A 17,200-nucleotide genomic window follows, 5' to 3' on the forward strand; every position below is an offset into this window, starting at 1 on the left:
GATTTTTTTTAAATATCAATATTCACGTGATTCCGATGAATTGTGAATAAACTTTTGGAACCGTTGTTAAGAGTGCACATAAACCGGTAAATGCTAGTAGTGCTGTGCACTCCAAAAGGGTGCTATATATGGGAACAAATTTCTTCCTTCTCCCCTTTCTTGCTATAATATACATGATACTGGTCCAACTAAAAAAAAATACGACACTGGTGGTGACTGGTCCAACAGATGGGTTGAGATAATTATACGCGCGATTATTCTATTTTGCACGTACGATACGATCATATAGTTGCCCACAGAAACCATAAGTCAAAAGGTGGTGGTTTGCTAGATATATACTCCACTCCATTCGGTGGACAAAAACATTTGTCAAAGCGGAAATGCCCACCGTTTTTTTTTCTCTCTATCTTCTAAAAGAAAAATCCTGGTTTGAGTGGAGAATAGCTGAAGTTAGCTAACCTAGCAATTTCGATCGAGCCTTTAGCGGTGGGGGGTTATGATTGCACCAATTAAGGAGCCAGCCCCCACAAGTTAATCATTGCTGTCCCAGAAACTGTGTGTGAGATCCAACATTCCTTCCCCGTCTCTTTAAAACCCTCACTCTCCCCCACTTCTTTATCACTTCCGAGTTCCAACCCCAGCTGCAAACTCCTCACACACGCGCGCTCGGGTAGAGGTTGGGAGAGAGAGAGAGACGAAGGGGAGAGAGATCGAGGTCAGGGAGATCGATGATGGAGAGGGCCGAGGACTTAGGGCTCAGCCTCAGTCTCAGCTCGTCGCTTGCTCCTCGCACCCACCATGTCGCCATGCTGCTCCACGCTCCAGGTAAATGTTACTACTAGTGTTTACTGCTTCAAAACCGGCGAGACTATAGATCATATCTGATACTATATGATGTGGGCAATTCTTGATTAGAGAGGAGATTCCTGGAGATGCCACTGCTTCCTGCGAAGCGGGTCTGCGAGGTCTCTGCGGACGAGGAGCGCTCCGGCCAGCGTGGCGGCAGCGACGACGAGGACGGCGGCTGCGGCATGGATGGCTCCCGCAAGAAGCTCCGGTTGTCCAAGGACCAGTCCGCCGTGCTCGAGGACAGCTTCCGGGAGCACCCCACTCTGAACCCGGTAATTAGCCTTTTCATGGGAGTCTCTTTAACTTATTTCCATGAAACATGCATCCCCAGCATCATGTTCATGCAGTTCTTAGTACTGTCTAGTATCTACTCTACAATCGCTTTCTAAACCCTGCGTGCTGCTATGTACTACGTGCAGAGGCAGAAGGCAGCCTTGGCGCAGCAGCTGGGCCTGCGGTCGCGGCAGGTGGAGGTGTGGTTCCAGAACAGACGCGCAAGGTACGTATTAGCACATGCAATAGTATCGTGTAGATTTTACTTAAGCTCTATGGTGATCAGAACGAGTTCTCAGTCTGTGTGATTTTGTCTCTGCTTCTTCTAATCTAGGACGAAGCTGAAGCAGACGGAGGTGGACTGCGAGTTCCTGAAGCGATGCTGCGAGACGCTGACGGAGGAGAACCGGCGGCTGCAGAAGGAGGTGCAGGAGCTCCGCGCGCTCAAGCTCGTCTCCCCGCACCACTACATGCACATGTCCCCGCCCACCACCCTCACCATGTGCCCCTCCTGCGAGCGCGTCTCCAACAACAACAACAACAACAACAACAACTCCACCACCGCCGACCGCCGCAACGGTGTCGAGGGCGCCATCTGCCACCGACCCATCGCCGTCCGGCCGCAGCAGTCATGAATCATGATCGACCGCTCGACAACCTAGTAGCCACTAGTCAGTCTACTTACTAGACAGTAGGCAGTACACCGTATCAAAACCAGCAGTTTCGCACATTTATTCGCGCAAAACTGTTGCCCTCGCTCGATCGTTCTGAATTTTTTCTTTGTCAGGAAGGAACACGAGTATTAATGCGTCACAAGTGCAGTAGAAGAGCATGCAGTAGCTTAGGGAATATTTAGCGCTGGTCCTAGAGAAAGCTGGATATGGTGGGATACGGGTGTAGGGAAGGTGGGGTGCAAGGGGATGGCACGGCGGTTTATCCTGTCGCTTGGCTGATGATGACGGCGATGATGAGAGGTCAGTTCAGTTCGTTTCCTGGGCAGCCGTGTCCCTCAAGCTTAATTCCAGCGATTGATTAACGCGTGTGTGTGCTTCCGGCCGGTCTACTTAGCTTAATTTAGGCGATTAGTGTCTCCAGAAAGCATGCGTATATCTTTTAATCTATACAAAGTGTTGTCCCATAGTTCTTTTTGCTCACGTATGTACCTAATTTAAAGTGGTTCGGTTATCCGCTTATCATTTGGGTTTGGATATAGACAACTAAACACGGACGGCCACCGACTACTCGATCGTGTGGACTGGGCAATCAAACTGCCACACGGACGCAACTGATCCGGGATCATGAATACTATTCATGGATGACTAGATGTGCATGTCAGCTCAGATCCACGCTGATGGAAATGGCACCTTACTTGTTCCAGGTGGTGTTCGTTTCACGTTGCTCTCAGGGCCACGACGCCATAAAAACCTACAGAAACTAAATAATTTTCTAGTAGGATGAGTATATCTTCCGAAGTTTCTGCCGAAAAATCATGATCTTCGACGACACTTCGTATGCATGATAAACTAACTATACTTTTCATGCCATCTCCATCTTCTAGTAGCCAGTAGCATCAGTCGGTGTCATCTCCCTTGGGTAATTTTCGCCACTTTATTCTTCCCATGTGTCCAACTGGACCGGAAGTGCCGACAGAACCACTCGAACATAGGCGGGCTTGTCTCCAAAAACCTCCAAAAACGAATGAATATTCTGCACATGCCCAAACAATGTAGTTTCTCCTTCCTTTCCATGGGCATCGTCAGCGCCCACTTGAGTTGGTGCATGCTGCCGCATATGGCCTGAGGGCTGAGGCTCTCAGCAGGTTCCATCCAGGTTTGCAGTGCACCACCTGCAGGAATGTGCAGACGTGTGTGAGCAGGGTAGCCATAGATATATAGGTGATGATCAAGATCAACCAGGGACAGTCTTTGGCCGCCCACCCGTAACTTCTGGAGCGAAAGCTGGGGGGGTTCCTCCGTGGTGCGTGTTAAGCTAGCTAGCGTACTTGTAGTAAGTAATCTTAATCCCTGCCTGGTGTTGCCACTCATTGGCTCCGCTCCGCCTTCTAGGAGATTGGCTAGCACAATGATTCGCATGTGAGAATGTCTTCACGTGGTTGGTCGTGCTGTGTACCTGCTGGATGGAACCCCCCAAATATATCACCCAGTGATCAAACACCAACTGAATGGGACCTTAGGTCTTAGATGTTAGGTTTGGTTGCGATGTCTGTTTGATATTAGGCCCAGGCTATCTGCGCCCCTTCATCAACTGGATAGGTGTAGCGACAGTTTATTGCTTAGACGGCGGCTTTAGTCTTACTATTGTATTACTTTGTAAGATCTTGTGAGAATAATTAATAAAGTGGCCGTATGTATCGCCCAGATGCAGAGGCCGGGGGTCATCCTCTTTTTCTAAAAAAAAACACCAACTGAATGCTATTTCGCGAAAAATGTAAAGCACCAACTGAAAGCTGTATGAAGGTCTGTTGTGCCATTGTGGCGCTGGGAGAAGAGGCTATATGAACTTATACCTATCGTTTGGCAAAACTTAGCAACTAACATCGCGTGTTAGCAGCTCAAATTGGCTAATTTAGTTATATACCTCTGTAACTTTTTATAAGTTCTTAGAGTCTATGACGGTGTTAAAAAAGGTCTTACATTTGAGTCACAGAGGGAGTGGTAGAAATGTTATAGTTTAGATATCAGAGCTGGTTACCTGGGAAGTCGTCGTCACCTACACCATGCCTTCACCCTGCTATAGTGGAGCTCTACATGAACCCAAACCTAAAATGTTTAATAACTGTGGTACTCTTTGAGGCGAATGCATAATGTGGTAATAAATTACAAATGGACTATTCTCTTAGAAATTAAAGTAACAATTGATGCACAACATTTTTGGGATCCAATCATCTTGCTATGCTTATGATTACTGGGGCAGGTACCAAGAAACACTTATGGGTTTAATTCTTGGTAATTGCAAAAGAATTTCCTTTTGGAAAATATAGAGTACACTATAGGTGCATGCGCGCATACACATACTCATATAATGTTACTGGAGATTAGAGTAGAAGCGAGAGCGTTAAGGCTGGTGAAATCATCGAAAACATATGCGAGCCCGTGGACACGATAGTACAATTTAATTATTATGTTTACGCCCTCGTGCTATGTTTTATGCTAGAAACTGGAGTAACACAACACCAAGATTGACGAAATAACAATAGAAAATAACGCAATAGCGGTACCACATATATAAACAAAAGCCACCATCTTAGACCAGAAATATCGCTTCTTTTTGCCAGGTAGAAACATTTCATTAGATCGTGCACAATGATTCGCATGTGAGAATGTCTTCACGTGGTTGGTCGTGCTGTGTACCTGCTGGATGGAACCCCCCAAATATATCACCCAGTGATCAAACACCAACTGAATGGGACCTTATACCTATCGTTTGGCAAAACTTAGCAACTAACATCGCGTGTTAGCAGCTCAAATTGGCTAATTTAGTTATATACCTCTGTAACTTTTTATAAGTTCTTAAAGTCTATGACGGTGTTAAAAAAGGTCTTACATTTGAGTCACAGAGGGAGTGGTAGAAATGTTATAGTTTAGATATCAGAGCTGGTTACCTTAAATTATGGCAGTGTCAATACTTACCCAACTTAGAATTTGTTTCCTCTTTTTATTCCCACACAATTATGCCTTATTCCATCATTGATTTTTTTTTTTGAAATCGGCTATCCACACATGAGATCAGTGTGGCGGCTTACTCAGTTTCCCACTACTGGAAAAACAACATTCCCTGATTGGTTATCACACTGCAGATAGGCCTAGCGTGGCGGCTCGGCATCCATCAATGGAGACTAGCAGTTGGATCCGACCAGTGACATGCCTAGACTACTTTTTTTTTTGTTTCTGAGAAAAACATGCCTATCCTCGCAAGAGAAAATGAGAGAGAAAAACATGCCTAGACTATTTTTTTAGACAAACATGCTAGACTACTGACATACCTTGTTTTCTCCCGTGTCTTGATGGGTAATCAGTCACTAGCGTTTTTGGGCCTAACCGTTCTAGCCCATGAAGCCCAGACAAAACCCATGTGCACCACTTTAGGCCCTGTTCGGTAGCTATCCTTTTTTCGAAAAAGATCACATCTATTATATAGATTCGCCGGAAGTATAAAGCACCTCAAACATAATAAAAATTACATCGAGATCCATGGACCACCGAAGGACCGTTGCCGCCATCAGAACGAGCCGCCGACACGCCGTTGTCGACGCTCCCATACCGGAGCCGGCCTAACCTTGTCGATAACAGTCGGGAAGTTCTCCGTGCACGTGCCCTTGAGGACCAGTGCCCTGGAGCCGCAATCGTCGCCGTTGAATCCTTGAATAGATGAGAAGAACCTGACATCAAATATCGCTGTTGCGTACGCAGGACGAGAAATCCTAACCTCGCCGCCCCGAAGAGTTGGCAGGAATCTACGCTAGAGCTCCGTCTAATTCGTCCCAATGGACAAACTGGAGGAGGATCAAAGCCCAGAAGACTGACTCGAAGAAGAAGAATCCATCCAAATGTCGCCTCTGCAAGAACTAAAACCCTACCTATCTACTAGCCGCAGCGAAAACACCAAGAATTCCCTCCCCGCCACCGGCCGCCGGAGCAGCAAGCGGAGAGGAGGAGAATCTACGGGTTCGCCGACGGAGATCGAGGGGAGGAAGGCTTTCTCTAGTTGCCTTGCGAGAGGGGAAAGAAAATGGGACTATTCGGTAGCTCTTCAGCTGTCATCTCCTCCAACTCCACGGTTTGAGTCAGGCCGAATGGGCTAAATCTGAGGAGTTAAGAAAGAGTAGCTTGATATGTCAAAAAATAGAGAATGAGAAACTTGACGCCCGCGCAGTGCAGTTTTGAAGGAGTTCGGGAAGCTGGCCATTTGGATCTTCCTGAAATCAAAGGAGTTAAAGTTGGACGAAATAATGGGAAGATTGCCACCGCCAAGTGAATTATGTCCACGTACCTATTTGAGCGGACGAACCACTCTCCATGACTCATCCCCTTCTACTCCCATCCCACACAACCCTACATCGCCGCCCTCGCCCTTCCGACCCGTGTATGACATAGCCAGCAGCCACGACATGGTCAACCACCGGAGCTCGTCCCCAAAATCCATCCTTGACCATCATAGTGTAAGAAACCAGACCGGTGAGCCTAACGGTTTAGGATTTCACTAGTCGGACTGCCGATTCGCAGTTTGAACGTTGGTTCGGTATGTGTAAAATATAATATATTTTTGGAAAACATTTGAAAGCATCCAGATGATTTCTCCATAAATTAAGTCGTGTTTCCTACTCTTCACTTGACTAGGGAAAAGAACTCCTGGTGTATCTATCTCATACACAAGTGGTACCCCTATTTAAGATAAGGGGACCTGCTCCTCATAAACTTGACCAATGTTCAAATCAGCTGGTGTTGGAGCATCGCTTCTCATAACTATAATATTAACCACATTCTTGCCTATACTAGTTATGTCATCCAGCATTTCATCCACCTTGTCATCATCAGTTAATTCTTCCATTCCCGACACCTCAACACCTGGATCTCTGACATAATACATAAAATCTCTCGAACTATTGCCTCCTAACTCTATTAGTGCAATCAAATTCAAGTATGTTATGTCTGGTAAGCTATTCCCTGAACATGTGTCGCAGTTTGTTGGTGTCAATCTCAATTGGCTAGTACAGTCGCACATGAAAACATACCCGGTGCACCACATGCCAAAAAACTCTCATGAAATCACCAAAAAAATCTATAACATTTCATGGATAATAGACATAACATGGATATATCATACCAAAAAATTGCAAATTCAATTTGAATCCACATATAGAGAAACAAAAGGAGACAAATAATTCTATGAATCGTTCCGTTTTGGATTGGGCTGTGAATTTGGTTATTAGCACTACCACCACCGAATTTGTTAAAAAAATCTTGAGGTATATTCTGAATCGAGGTTTGAAATTTCATGGGATAGTAGATATGTACTGCACCCATATAACAAAAAATAGAACATTTCATAACTTCATATTAGATTATCAGCTTTGTGCATACCATTTCGTAACAAAAAGGATATGCTTGGGCATACCTTTTGCACCATAAGCTTGGGTGTGTTCATTCTCAACTGCAAATTAGATTATTAGCTTGGTTAATCCTAATTTTATTGATGAGTGTTCCCAGTGTTCTAACTTACTAGGGCTGGTTATGACTTGTGACCTCTCTCCAAAAGAATATCTTCCTTTAAGTGCTCCAAAAGAATATGTTGATTCTGAATATGTATCCAAAACCTTAAGATCCTCTGCGAGAGCTATATCTCGCCTTAAGCAAGACAGAAGGAGCTCTCGCTGAAGGGTGTGAGAATATGGGCCGGCCTATTAGCGTAGGTTCAATCGCTTCGCTCGCAACCACTCGCCGTAGGTTCGCTCACTATACATTTTTTTAGTTTTTTCTTTTTGTTTTCTTTTGATTTTTGGTTCTTTTTGTTTTTTCATCTATTTTTATTCTCCTTTTCCTTTGTTATAACTTCAGTTTTCACCGGTTTTCTTTGTTTCTTTCTCAGGTTTCGTAAACTTTTGTTTTCTTTCCTTTTTTTTGTTTTTCTATGGTTTTCTTCGTTTATTTCCCCTTTTTGGTTTCTTTGTTTCTTTCTTGTTTATTTATTTATTTGGTTTTCTTTATTTCTTTCTTGGTTTTATTGGCCTTTACTTTTGCTTTTATTGTTCGGTTTAGTTTATATCTTTCTCATTTTCATCGGTTTTCTTTGTTTCCTCTCAGGTTTCACTGTTATTTCTGTACACATTTTTGGTATGTATCTAATAGTATATTTCTAATACATATTGAATATATTAAAATGCTTGATTAAAATTTTCAAATACTAGATTAATACTTTCTGAATACATGATCAACATTTTTTCTGCACACATTTAACATTTTTTAAATGCTTGATTCACATTTTTCAAATACAAGTTTAGTAGTTTTTTTATTGCATGGTCAACATTTTTTCTATATACATTTAACATTTTTCAAAAACTAGTTTATCATTTTTCTTAAAATGGTCAACATTTTTCCTATACACATTTAACATTTTAAAATACAAGTTTAACGTTCTTTGAATACATGGTCAACATTTTTTCGCTACAGATTTAATAATTTTCAAATACAAGTTTAACATTTTTTCAATACATGGTCAACTATTTTTCTATACACATTTCCCATTTCTCAAATGCAAGTTTGAATTATTTTTTTATATGTGGTCAATAAAATTCTATGCAGATTTAAAAAATTTAGAATACATAATAAAAAAATTTCAAATACTTGCTTAACATTTTCTCAAAAGCCTAATTAGCATATTTTTAATACATGGTCAACGTTTTTTCTATACACATTTAACATTTTTTGAACTGTTATTCAACATTTCTTAAAATGTTTGGATTAACATTGTTTCAGTACATGGCCAACATTTTTTCTATACACATTTCACGTTGTATGTTTTTGTATACATGATAAACATTTTTATACACATTTAACATATTTTAAAATGATTTATGTAAAGTACTTTTGTAATATAAAATATCTGTAAATATATATAAAGTAAAAGAAATAAAAGTAAAAAAATGAGAATATAGCATGTAGCCTTTGGTCAGCGGTGCGATTGGCCGACCCAATATGGAGCTTACCTTCAGCGAGACTTCCTCTCGTCTCTCTGTAGTAGGCGAGATATATCAGCGCCCAAGATCAAGAGCAACTAATTGACGAGCACTCCTTCGGGAGCCTGACAACGATCACTTATGGGTGGGCTGAGAGCGCGCCACTTGGCGCGCTTTCAGCCGCCGCCACATGTTGCGCTCTGGGTACTCCCTTCAGATTTTATTTTTTTTTGCACGCGTTTTTGCCTTTTTAAACTATTATTATTATTATTATTATTATTATTATTGTTGTTGTTGTTGTTGTTGTTGTTGTTGTTGTTGTTGTTGTTGTTGTTGTTGTTGTTGTGGAGTTGTTGATTTCCGCCGGTCTTTCTTAGCTTTTGGACCCAAAAAAATTACACAAAAAACGTGTTTTCCTTTTTTCCTTTTGCTTCCGCGAGAGACACAGTTTGCTTCCGTGAAAGGCACGATTTTGCTTTTGTGAGAGGCAGAGCCATGCCTCTCGGAAACGGAAAAAAATACATTTTTTTGTTTCTTCTGCGAGAGGTATGGTTTTGCTTCCGCGAGAGGCACGGGCGTGCCTCTCGGAAACAAAAAAAACACGTTCTTTTTTTTCTTCTGCGAGAGGCATGGTTTTGTTTCCGTGAGAGGCACGATTTTGCTTTCGCGAGAGGCACGGCACTGCCTCTCGTAAATGAAAAAACACATTTTCTTTTTTTCCTTCCGCGAGAGGCACGGCCGTGCCTCTTTAAAACGGAAAAAAAAAGTGTTTTCTGGGTTTTTTCCTTCCGCGAGAGATACGGTTGTGCTTTTACGATAGGCACACGCGTGCCTCTCAAAAACGAAAAAAAAACGTGTTCTCTGTTTTTTTTCCTTCCATGAGAGGCATGATTTTGCTTCTGCTATATGCACGGTTATGCTTTCGCGAGAGGCACGGCCGTGCTTCTTTCGAAAAGGAAAAAAAACCTGCTCCCGTTTCGGTTTTTTCATCCCTTTATTTGTCTGGGTTTTTTTCGTGAAAAAAAGTCATCAAAACCTACCAATATGAGTTCTAGTTTTAAAAATCTCGACGCGAGAAATCCAACGTGAAAACAATTCGGATTTGGACGCACGATTTAATAGATAAAATGCATTGAATAAACAAAACTACGAAAAAAAGAAACTCCCAGGTTGCGACAAAGCGCGCCACTTGTCACAACCTGAGAGGTGGGAGTGATCTTTGCCTCAATTAGTGATTTCGCCCAAGATCCTCTAGGAATGCAGAAAATTCAAACATACCAGTTTATAGATGGGCCTTAGCTTATAGTAGTAGTCGATACATATTTTTCCAAAAAAAAACAATATTTGAGAGAAAGGGCTTAGGCCCTGTTTGTTTACAGGGACTAGACTAGAAAAAATTCCTTTTAGTCCCTATATAATCAAACAGGGGGATTTTTTTCTTAAAGAACTAGAAATTTTTTTTACTGGAGAGTCTTGACTAAAAAAAGTCTAGTTCCTTGCAACCAAACACCCCAAAAGTATGGCCGATAGATTTCCCAACCCATGGCCCACATTACTCTGCGCAACTCTTGATCACTTCTATGTCCTTCTCTGTGTGTGCGCGCGCTTTGCACAAGTGGATTGTTTTAAATTGTGCTGACAAAAATGCCCAATATTTTATACTGCAAACTTGCAAATCCATGTCACTATCAAAATAAGGGCATCTTCAAAGGCAACCACCAAGTTTTCTCCCACGTCCGTCACGGGACAAGGAGAACTAGTCCGTGGACACGGATGCGGAAGGCCGCCATTCGACCATAGCCGCATACATTTCAAACAATTTTACAACAAATTGGATGAAATTCATGCAAACACGGCTGGATTTCATATAAACAGATCAAAAATGTTTATGTTTTGAACATATTTTAACTAAAAAGGTAAAACTATGTGCATGTATGACCGCGCGGAACTCCACTCCGATGATACGGATACACTACACTAGTCTATGGCCGGCCGCCACAGATCCCTTTGACTTCTCCATGTCCGGCAGCCCGCTCACCGGACTACCCGGAGCCCCGGAGGTCTATTCTTCCCCTATCTTCCCTATGTCCGCCTGCGCTGCTCATCGGAGTGGCAAGATGGTGCTTCAGCCGGAGAGGAAAGGGGGCTCCTCCACTTCCGTGGAGCCAGGTGGGGGCCAAGGATGGTTTAAGATAAAAAACCGGACATGTCACCGGTTGTACAAGCCAGCTACATGCCGGTGGTGGCATTCCTGAGACCCAAGCGGCGGCGGCTTCTCATGTTCTACTTTCCCTCGATTTCGGCGGCGAAAGCGGACGCGCTGGCCAGCGACTCTTTGATCTCCGCGTAGCCGGCTTCTTTCTCTGGAGGCAGGGCGCGGTTACACGCGCGTTGATGATGGATGGCGTGGTTGCAGGCACGGGAAGCGCGGCGTCATCCATGACAGCGATGATACCCATGCTGCCGTGCCCACCACCCTCCCCCTCCCTCCCTCCCTTGTGGACCTGGAGCACCTCGCCACTCCTCCCTGAGCGGACTTGGAGCGGCGACGTGCTAAACCACGCGCCGGCTTGAGGTGGTAACTTGCTCCATCGGTCTATGGCGAGGGAGATGGAGCAGCGAGTTGCCTCGCTCGTATCCAGCGTGCTCGGCGGGCCACCTAGCCGAGAACTCTCTTCCTGCTCGTCGGATGCCATCAAAAGGGTGGAGAAAATGGTTGAAAGAGGATATGCGGAGCGTCGGAGTTGGTGGCGCGATTCTTGCCCGGCGTCTGGCCTCCTTTAAATAGAGGGAGGACAGAAGGAGCTTTGCCCCGCGTTGCGTTTAATGTCGGCTCGCTTCGTGAACGGACGTGTGGCCGGAGTAGATTTCTCGTCTTCCATGTGGGTTAAATAGAGGCATTTGCATGCAGCGAGAAAGTGTGTTTAGCCGGCGTGCAGCGGGCGGCGCCCTCGGCCGGCGCGCCACTTTAATGGACGAGGCAATGAGAGGTCGTGCCTGTCCTGAGCCGTCTTTAATGTGGAGCGTCGCGATCTATGATGACATGAATGTGGGTAGCTGGCGTTGGGCGAGAACGCGCGCGGGCGAGGAAGGAGGGGTTTGGGTTGGCCACGGCAGTCAGAAACACGCGTGGGTGGTGTCCGGACGCCCTCAAAGCCCCACGTTTGTCTCCAGTTTATGAGAGAAAGTATGTCCAGACCGAGCCGCGGATCAATATAGGCCCGTGTTGGATGAGTTCCGTGGTCTGAACAACGCGGCGCGCGGTTTAAGTATTGGAGATGCCCTAACATAGCACGCTCTGTTTTCTGGTGCGTACCTGAACCTAGCGACTGAACAACCCAGAAGTGGACTTGTACGTCCTTTCAGCGCCGGCTCTGCTGCAAAGTCCAAGCTTCCAAAGCAGAGGAGCTCATCAGCAAACGCGGCGCGTAGCCTAGAACCGTCCACATGACGAGACCTGCAAACCTCATCCGGTAGGAGAGCCATGGACCATATACGGCCTGGGGCTTGGGCGGCGATGGCGTCTGGCAAAGCGCCAAACGCTACGGTTCCGCCGGCCCGGACCACCGCCGGCTCCACCGCCCGCCGCCCCCCAAAGGATTACCGCGCATACGAGTCCTTTTCGATCGCCAAATGATTTTTGATCCAGCACGTTCCCGCGGTTTCCCTCCACAGTTGAACGTTGCCCTCGCCAGGATTAATACTAATCCCGTCCATTCTCTTTGGGGTTGCTTTGCCTTTGCTCCCATAAATTCTTTGCCTCCACCCCGAGTTGCTCTTGCTTCCCGACCAAGTCTGCAGCTTCCTCTCTTCTCCAGCAAGAGCGCGGATTCCATTCCGTCCGGATTTCCTTCTCGATCGCACTCACAGCCTAGCCTAATAGCCGATCAAACAAACCCGGCCGTCCGTAGCCCGAGACCCCAAGTCACGCACAAATTTTCCTCATCTTCTCCCGCAATGGCGGAGCCTGCTCCTGCTCCGGCGCAGCCAAGAACCGGCGGTGACGATGTCATTTCTGCCAGGTTGCAGCGGGCTCTGGAGCTCTTGTTCCCGTCCAACCTCGCCGGTAAGGCGGTGCTGTTCGCCGTCGTGGTGGCGCTGCTGCGGATGCTGCCCACGAGCCAGACCCCCGGGATCTGGGACCTGCCGCACATCCTCCTGCTCGGCCTCGTCATCTCCTACGGCGTCTTCGGCCAGAGGAACGCCGACGCCGATGTGGTGCCCCCGGTGGTCCCTTCTTCCAAGGTCGTCGACGACGACGAGTCCGTGGAGGCCTTCGTCTCCCAGATACTGCAAGGGCCGCTGGTCTTCGAGGGAAGCAACGGCGACGGAGGCGCCAAGGACGGCGGCGTGCAGGCGTGGAGCTCGCAGTACTACCCCGACGATGCCCTCGTCGTAGTCGCCGACACGGGCGACGCTGGCGAGAAGCCGATTCTCCTGCCGGTGAGGAAGCTCAAGCCATTGGCCGAAGAATCTGCACCGGGCAATGTAAGTGATGGCGCTACCGATGAAGAAGCAGAGTTCCTCCCCAAGGAAGAAATAGGATACGGCGGCGCGCGCGAAAAAGCCATGTCGTCGCCGTCCTCCGTCCTCGACGCCGGCTTGACCCTCTCGCCGTCCTCGCCTCCTCCCCCGCCGCCTGCGCCGCAGTTTCTTGGCAGCGCGCGTGGCCTCGGGAAGGCCAGAGCAAGAAGCTTCAACGAATATGGGGTTGGAGACATGAGCATGAGCGGACGGGCGGGTTTACGGAGCAGGTTCCGGTCAAACTCTTCCATCCAAGCAACGAGGAGGAGCACTTTGACCGGCTACGATCCTGTAGCTCCGTCCGACGATCAAGCGGCCGCAGACGATGAGGCTGACGAGATGGCCGCGGCCTCGGACAGCTCGTTCAGCAGCGACGACATGGCCAGGGACGGCGACGATGAACACGACGAGGAGGAAGACAACTACGACGAAGAGGGAGAGGGAGAGGAGGAGGGGCGGGAAGGTGACAACTCTTGCGACGAAGAGCTTTTTGAGCTGGCGACGAGGGCCGAGGCGGAGGAGGACGAGGTGGACAAGAAGGCTGACGAGTTCATAGCCAAGTTCAGGGAGCAGATTAGGATGCAGCGGGCTCAGCCGGGGCCGGGCAGAAGATGAGCCATCTCATGTGTAATGCACCGCATTTTAATGTTTTTTACTACCTCACATCAGAACGTTTTCAGTTAATGTGGCAACCATACTCGATATTCTGTCAGCCATCGTTTACTGCTCACCTTAACCCGGGCTGTGTTATCCGATGACAAGCATTGGCTATGCCCTATCCTCTTATTAACTTGCACATCGTCGAATACTACAGTCCGGAGAGGATCTGTCATCAGTTTGATGTGCTGCAGGAATCTATTGTCGAAATCAGCAGAAAGACGTACGGAGCGAGATCTGCACAAGTAAGTCATAAAACTGGTTCAAGATGAGATCTGCACAAGTAATTCATACAACTGGTTCATGGACTTACTGGTCATCTTTCATGTTTAGACGGACCCGTAACTAAATAGGTCATGATTCATGGCCGTCTCATCTTTCAAGGTAGACCGGCGGAAGTGCAAACAGACAGATTGGGCGGATTTCCATAGAGTCCATATAGACACCTGGATATGCATTGGCGAAGCTGTTTTATTACCCGTCATGTAATTTTCCCTACAGTTATTTGTTTTGTTAGGAAATACAAAATCATAGTAAAGAAAATAGATTGATACACTCTGTTTATTATTGCCAGACCTAAGCAGGTAAGAGCATCTCCAACAGAGGCGCTAAAAGTAGCCCGCGCTGGGAAAAACGTCAATTTAGCGCGCGGAGCATCTCCAACAGACGTTGCAAAAGCCAGCACGCTGTAAAATCCATCCAGCGCGCTGGGAATTTCTGCATCGCACGCGGGATATTTGGTGCGCGGCGTACAGCGCGCTAGACAATTTGAAACGCGAAGACCAGCTGCTCCGCTTCCTCTGCTCATCCCGCCTCGAGCTCGCCGCTACAGCCCTTCCTTGCAGCGCGCCGCCGCCACTCCTCTGCGTGCTCGTCTCTGCTCGTCCTAGCACGGGGTGGAGCCGACGCTGCCCTTCTGCTCGCCGGCTGCAGCTCGCCGCCTCGAGTTCGCTGGCCGGGAGCGCGTGCCGGCCGGGAGCCGCCGTTGCCCTTCTCTAGCTTGCTCCAACGATTTAGAAGGGAAGCTAAAGCTAGCTAGCTCGCGTTTGCGATTCACAGCAAGCTTAGCTCGCGTGTGGTGGCAGGCGGAAGATGATTTGCAAGGTCAGCAAGCTAGCTTGCTCCAACCATTGGGGACCCAATTGCGTTTTTGTTTTGATCAGATGGACTTATTTGTAAATGTTTAGGGACCTGTTTGCTGTAGATATATTTATGGCGCTTTATTTTTTAGTGCGTCTGCTGGACTGCTGCACGCTGTCCTCTGCGCGCTATATTTTTGTGCCTCTGCTGGACTGAATCGGCCACGGCGCGCTAAAATTACTAAAATGGCGCTGTAAAATTATTTTAGCGCCGTTTTTTGGGCTTCTGTTGGAGATGCTCTAAGGTTGTATGTGCAGCTATCAGAAGTAGAACACATGCTACATGGCAACTTACTACTTTTATTTTAAGGACTGTGCTAACGTCCAGTCGTCTGGACGTTAAGCAACAGATCCGCATGATCCCTTCGATGGCTCCCGCTTCTCTCGTTCTCCTCGTGATCGAAGCAACAAGTGCGAACAATCACACATGCATGCGAGTTTAGGCCTCCTTTGGTTTAGAGGAATTTCATAGGAATTCTAGAGGATAGGATTTTTATAGGATTTTTTCCTTTTGAGCCCTTTGGTTTATAGGAATGGATTTCTATTCCTACATAGGATTGGTTCCTATCCTTCACACTGAAGGAAATATGCCCTAGAGGCAATAATAAAGTTATTATTTATTTCCTTATTTCATGATAAATGTTTATTATTCATGCTAGAATTGTATTAACCGGAAACATAATACATGTGTGAATACATAGACGAACAGAGTGTCACTAGTATGCCTCTACTTGACTAGCTCATTAATCAAAGATGGTTATGTTTCCTAATCATAGACAAAGTAGTTGTTATTTGATTAATGGGATCACATCATTAGTTGAATAATCTGATTGACATGACCCATTCCATTAGCTTAGCACCCGATCATTTAGTATGTTGTTATTGCTTTCTTCATGACTTATACATGTTCCTATGACTATGAGATTATGCAACTCCCGTTTGCCGGAGGAACACTTTGGGTGCTACCAAACGTCACAACGTAACTGGGTGATTATAAAGGAGCATTACAGGTGTCTCCAAAGGTAGATGTTGGGTTGGCGTATTTCGAGATTAGGATTTGTCACTCCGATTGTCGGAGAGGTATCTCTGGGCCCTCTCGGTAATGCACATCACTTAAGCCTTGCAAGCATTGCAACTAATGAGTTAATTGTGGGATGATGTATTACGGAACGAGTAAAGAGACTTGCCGGTAACGAGATTGAACTAGGTATTGGATACCGACGATCGAATCTTGGGCAAGTAACATACCGATGACAAAGGGAACAACGTATGTTGTTATGCGGTCTGACCGATAAAGATCTTCGTACAATATGTAGGAGCCAATATGGGCATCCAGGTCCCGCTATTGGTTATTGACCGGAGACGTGTCTCGGTCATGTCTACATTGTTCTCGAACCCGTAGGGTCCGCACGCTTAAGGTTACGATGACAGTTATATTATGAGTTTATGCATTTTGATGTACCGAAGGTTGTTCAGAGTCCCGGATGTGATCACGGACATGACGAGGAGTCTCGAAATGGTCGAGACGTAAAGATTGATATATTGGAAGCCTATGTTTGGATATCGGAAGTGTTCCGGGTGAAATCGGGATTTTACGGGAGTACCGGGAGGTTACCGGAACCCCCCGGGAGCCATATGGGCCTTAATGGGCTTTAGTGGAAAGGAGAAAGGGGCAGCCCAAGGTGGCTGCGCACCTCCCCCCTTCCCCTAGTCCTATTAGGACTAGGAGAGGTGGCCGGCCCCCCTCTCCCTCTTTCCCCCTCGGGGAATCCTAGTCCAACTAGGATTGGGGGGGGGGAGTCCTACTCCCGGAAGGAGTAGGACTCCTCCTGCGCCCTCCTCCTGGCCGGCGCCCCCCTCCCCCTTGGATCCTTTATATACTGAGGCAGAGGCACCCCAGAAACACACAAGTTGATCCACGTGATCTATTCCTTAGCCGTGTGCGGTGCCCCCAGCCACCATATTCCTCGATAATACTGTAGCGGAGTTTAGGCGAAGCCCTGCTGCTGTAGTGCATCAAGATCGTCACCACGCCGTCGTGCTGACGGAACTCTTCCCCGACACT

At 46.7% G+C, this 17,200-nt stretch overlaps 2 protein-coding genes across 2 annotated transcripts; both read left to right on the forward strand.

The window, feature by feature from the left end:
• Positions 1-616: 616 nt before the first annotated feature.
• On the forward strand, positions 617-2,262 carry LOC125533881 (homeobox-leucine zipper protein HOX17-like). Its single transcript, XM_048697209.1, has 4 exons — positions 617-825; positions 916-1,121; positions 1,269-1,348; positions 1,457-2,262. Exons 1-4 carry the CDS (start codon positions 729-731, stop codon positions 1,755-1,757), a joined length of 684 nt encoding a protein of 227 aa, XP_048553166.1. The 5' UTR covers positions 617-728; the 3' UTR covers positions 1,758-2,262.
• A 10,109-nt stretch (positions 2,263-12,371) lies between these two features.
• On the forward strand, positions 12,372-14,051 carry LOC125533882. The gene has a single exon (XM_048697212.1). The coding sequence runs from the start codon at positions 12,449-12,451 to the stop codon at positions 13,952-13,954; it is 1,506 nt and encodes a 501-aa protein (XP_048553169.1). The 5' UTR covers positions 12,372-12,448; the 3' UTR covers positions 13,955-14,051.
• Positions 14,052-17,200: the final 3,149 nt, after the last annotated feature.

This window comes from Triticum urartu, chromosome 2 (genome assembly GCF_003073215.2).
Source record: "Triticum urartu cultivar G1812 chromosome 2, Tu2.1, whole genome shotgun sequence".
In the NCBI taxonomy this organism is placed as follows: domain Eukaryota; kingdom Viridiplantae; phylum Streptophyta; class Magnoliopsida; order Poales; family Poaceae; genus Triticum; species Triticum urartu.

Bases quoted from the DNA above. Each gene is read 5' to 3' on its own strand.
- LOC125533881 (XM_048697209.1), top strand. From the start codon at position 729: ATGATGGAGAGGGCCGAGGACTTAGGGCTCAGCCTCAGTCTCAGCTCG. The intron at 826-915 runs GTAAATGTTACT...ATTCTTGATTAG, and splicing joins CATGCTGCTCCACGCTCCAG to AGAGGAGATTCCTGGAGATG. The intron at 1,349-1,456 runs GTACGTATTAGC...CTTCTAATCTAG, and splicing joins TTCCAGAACAGACGCGCAAG to GACGAAGCTGAAGCAGACGG.
- LOC125533882 (XM_048697212.1), top strand. From the start codon at position 12,449: ATGATTTTTGATCCAGCACGTTCCCGCGGTTTCCCTCCACAGTTGAAC.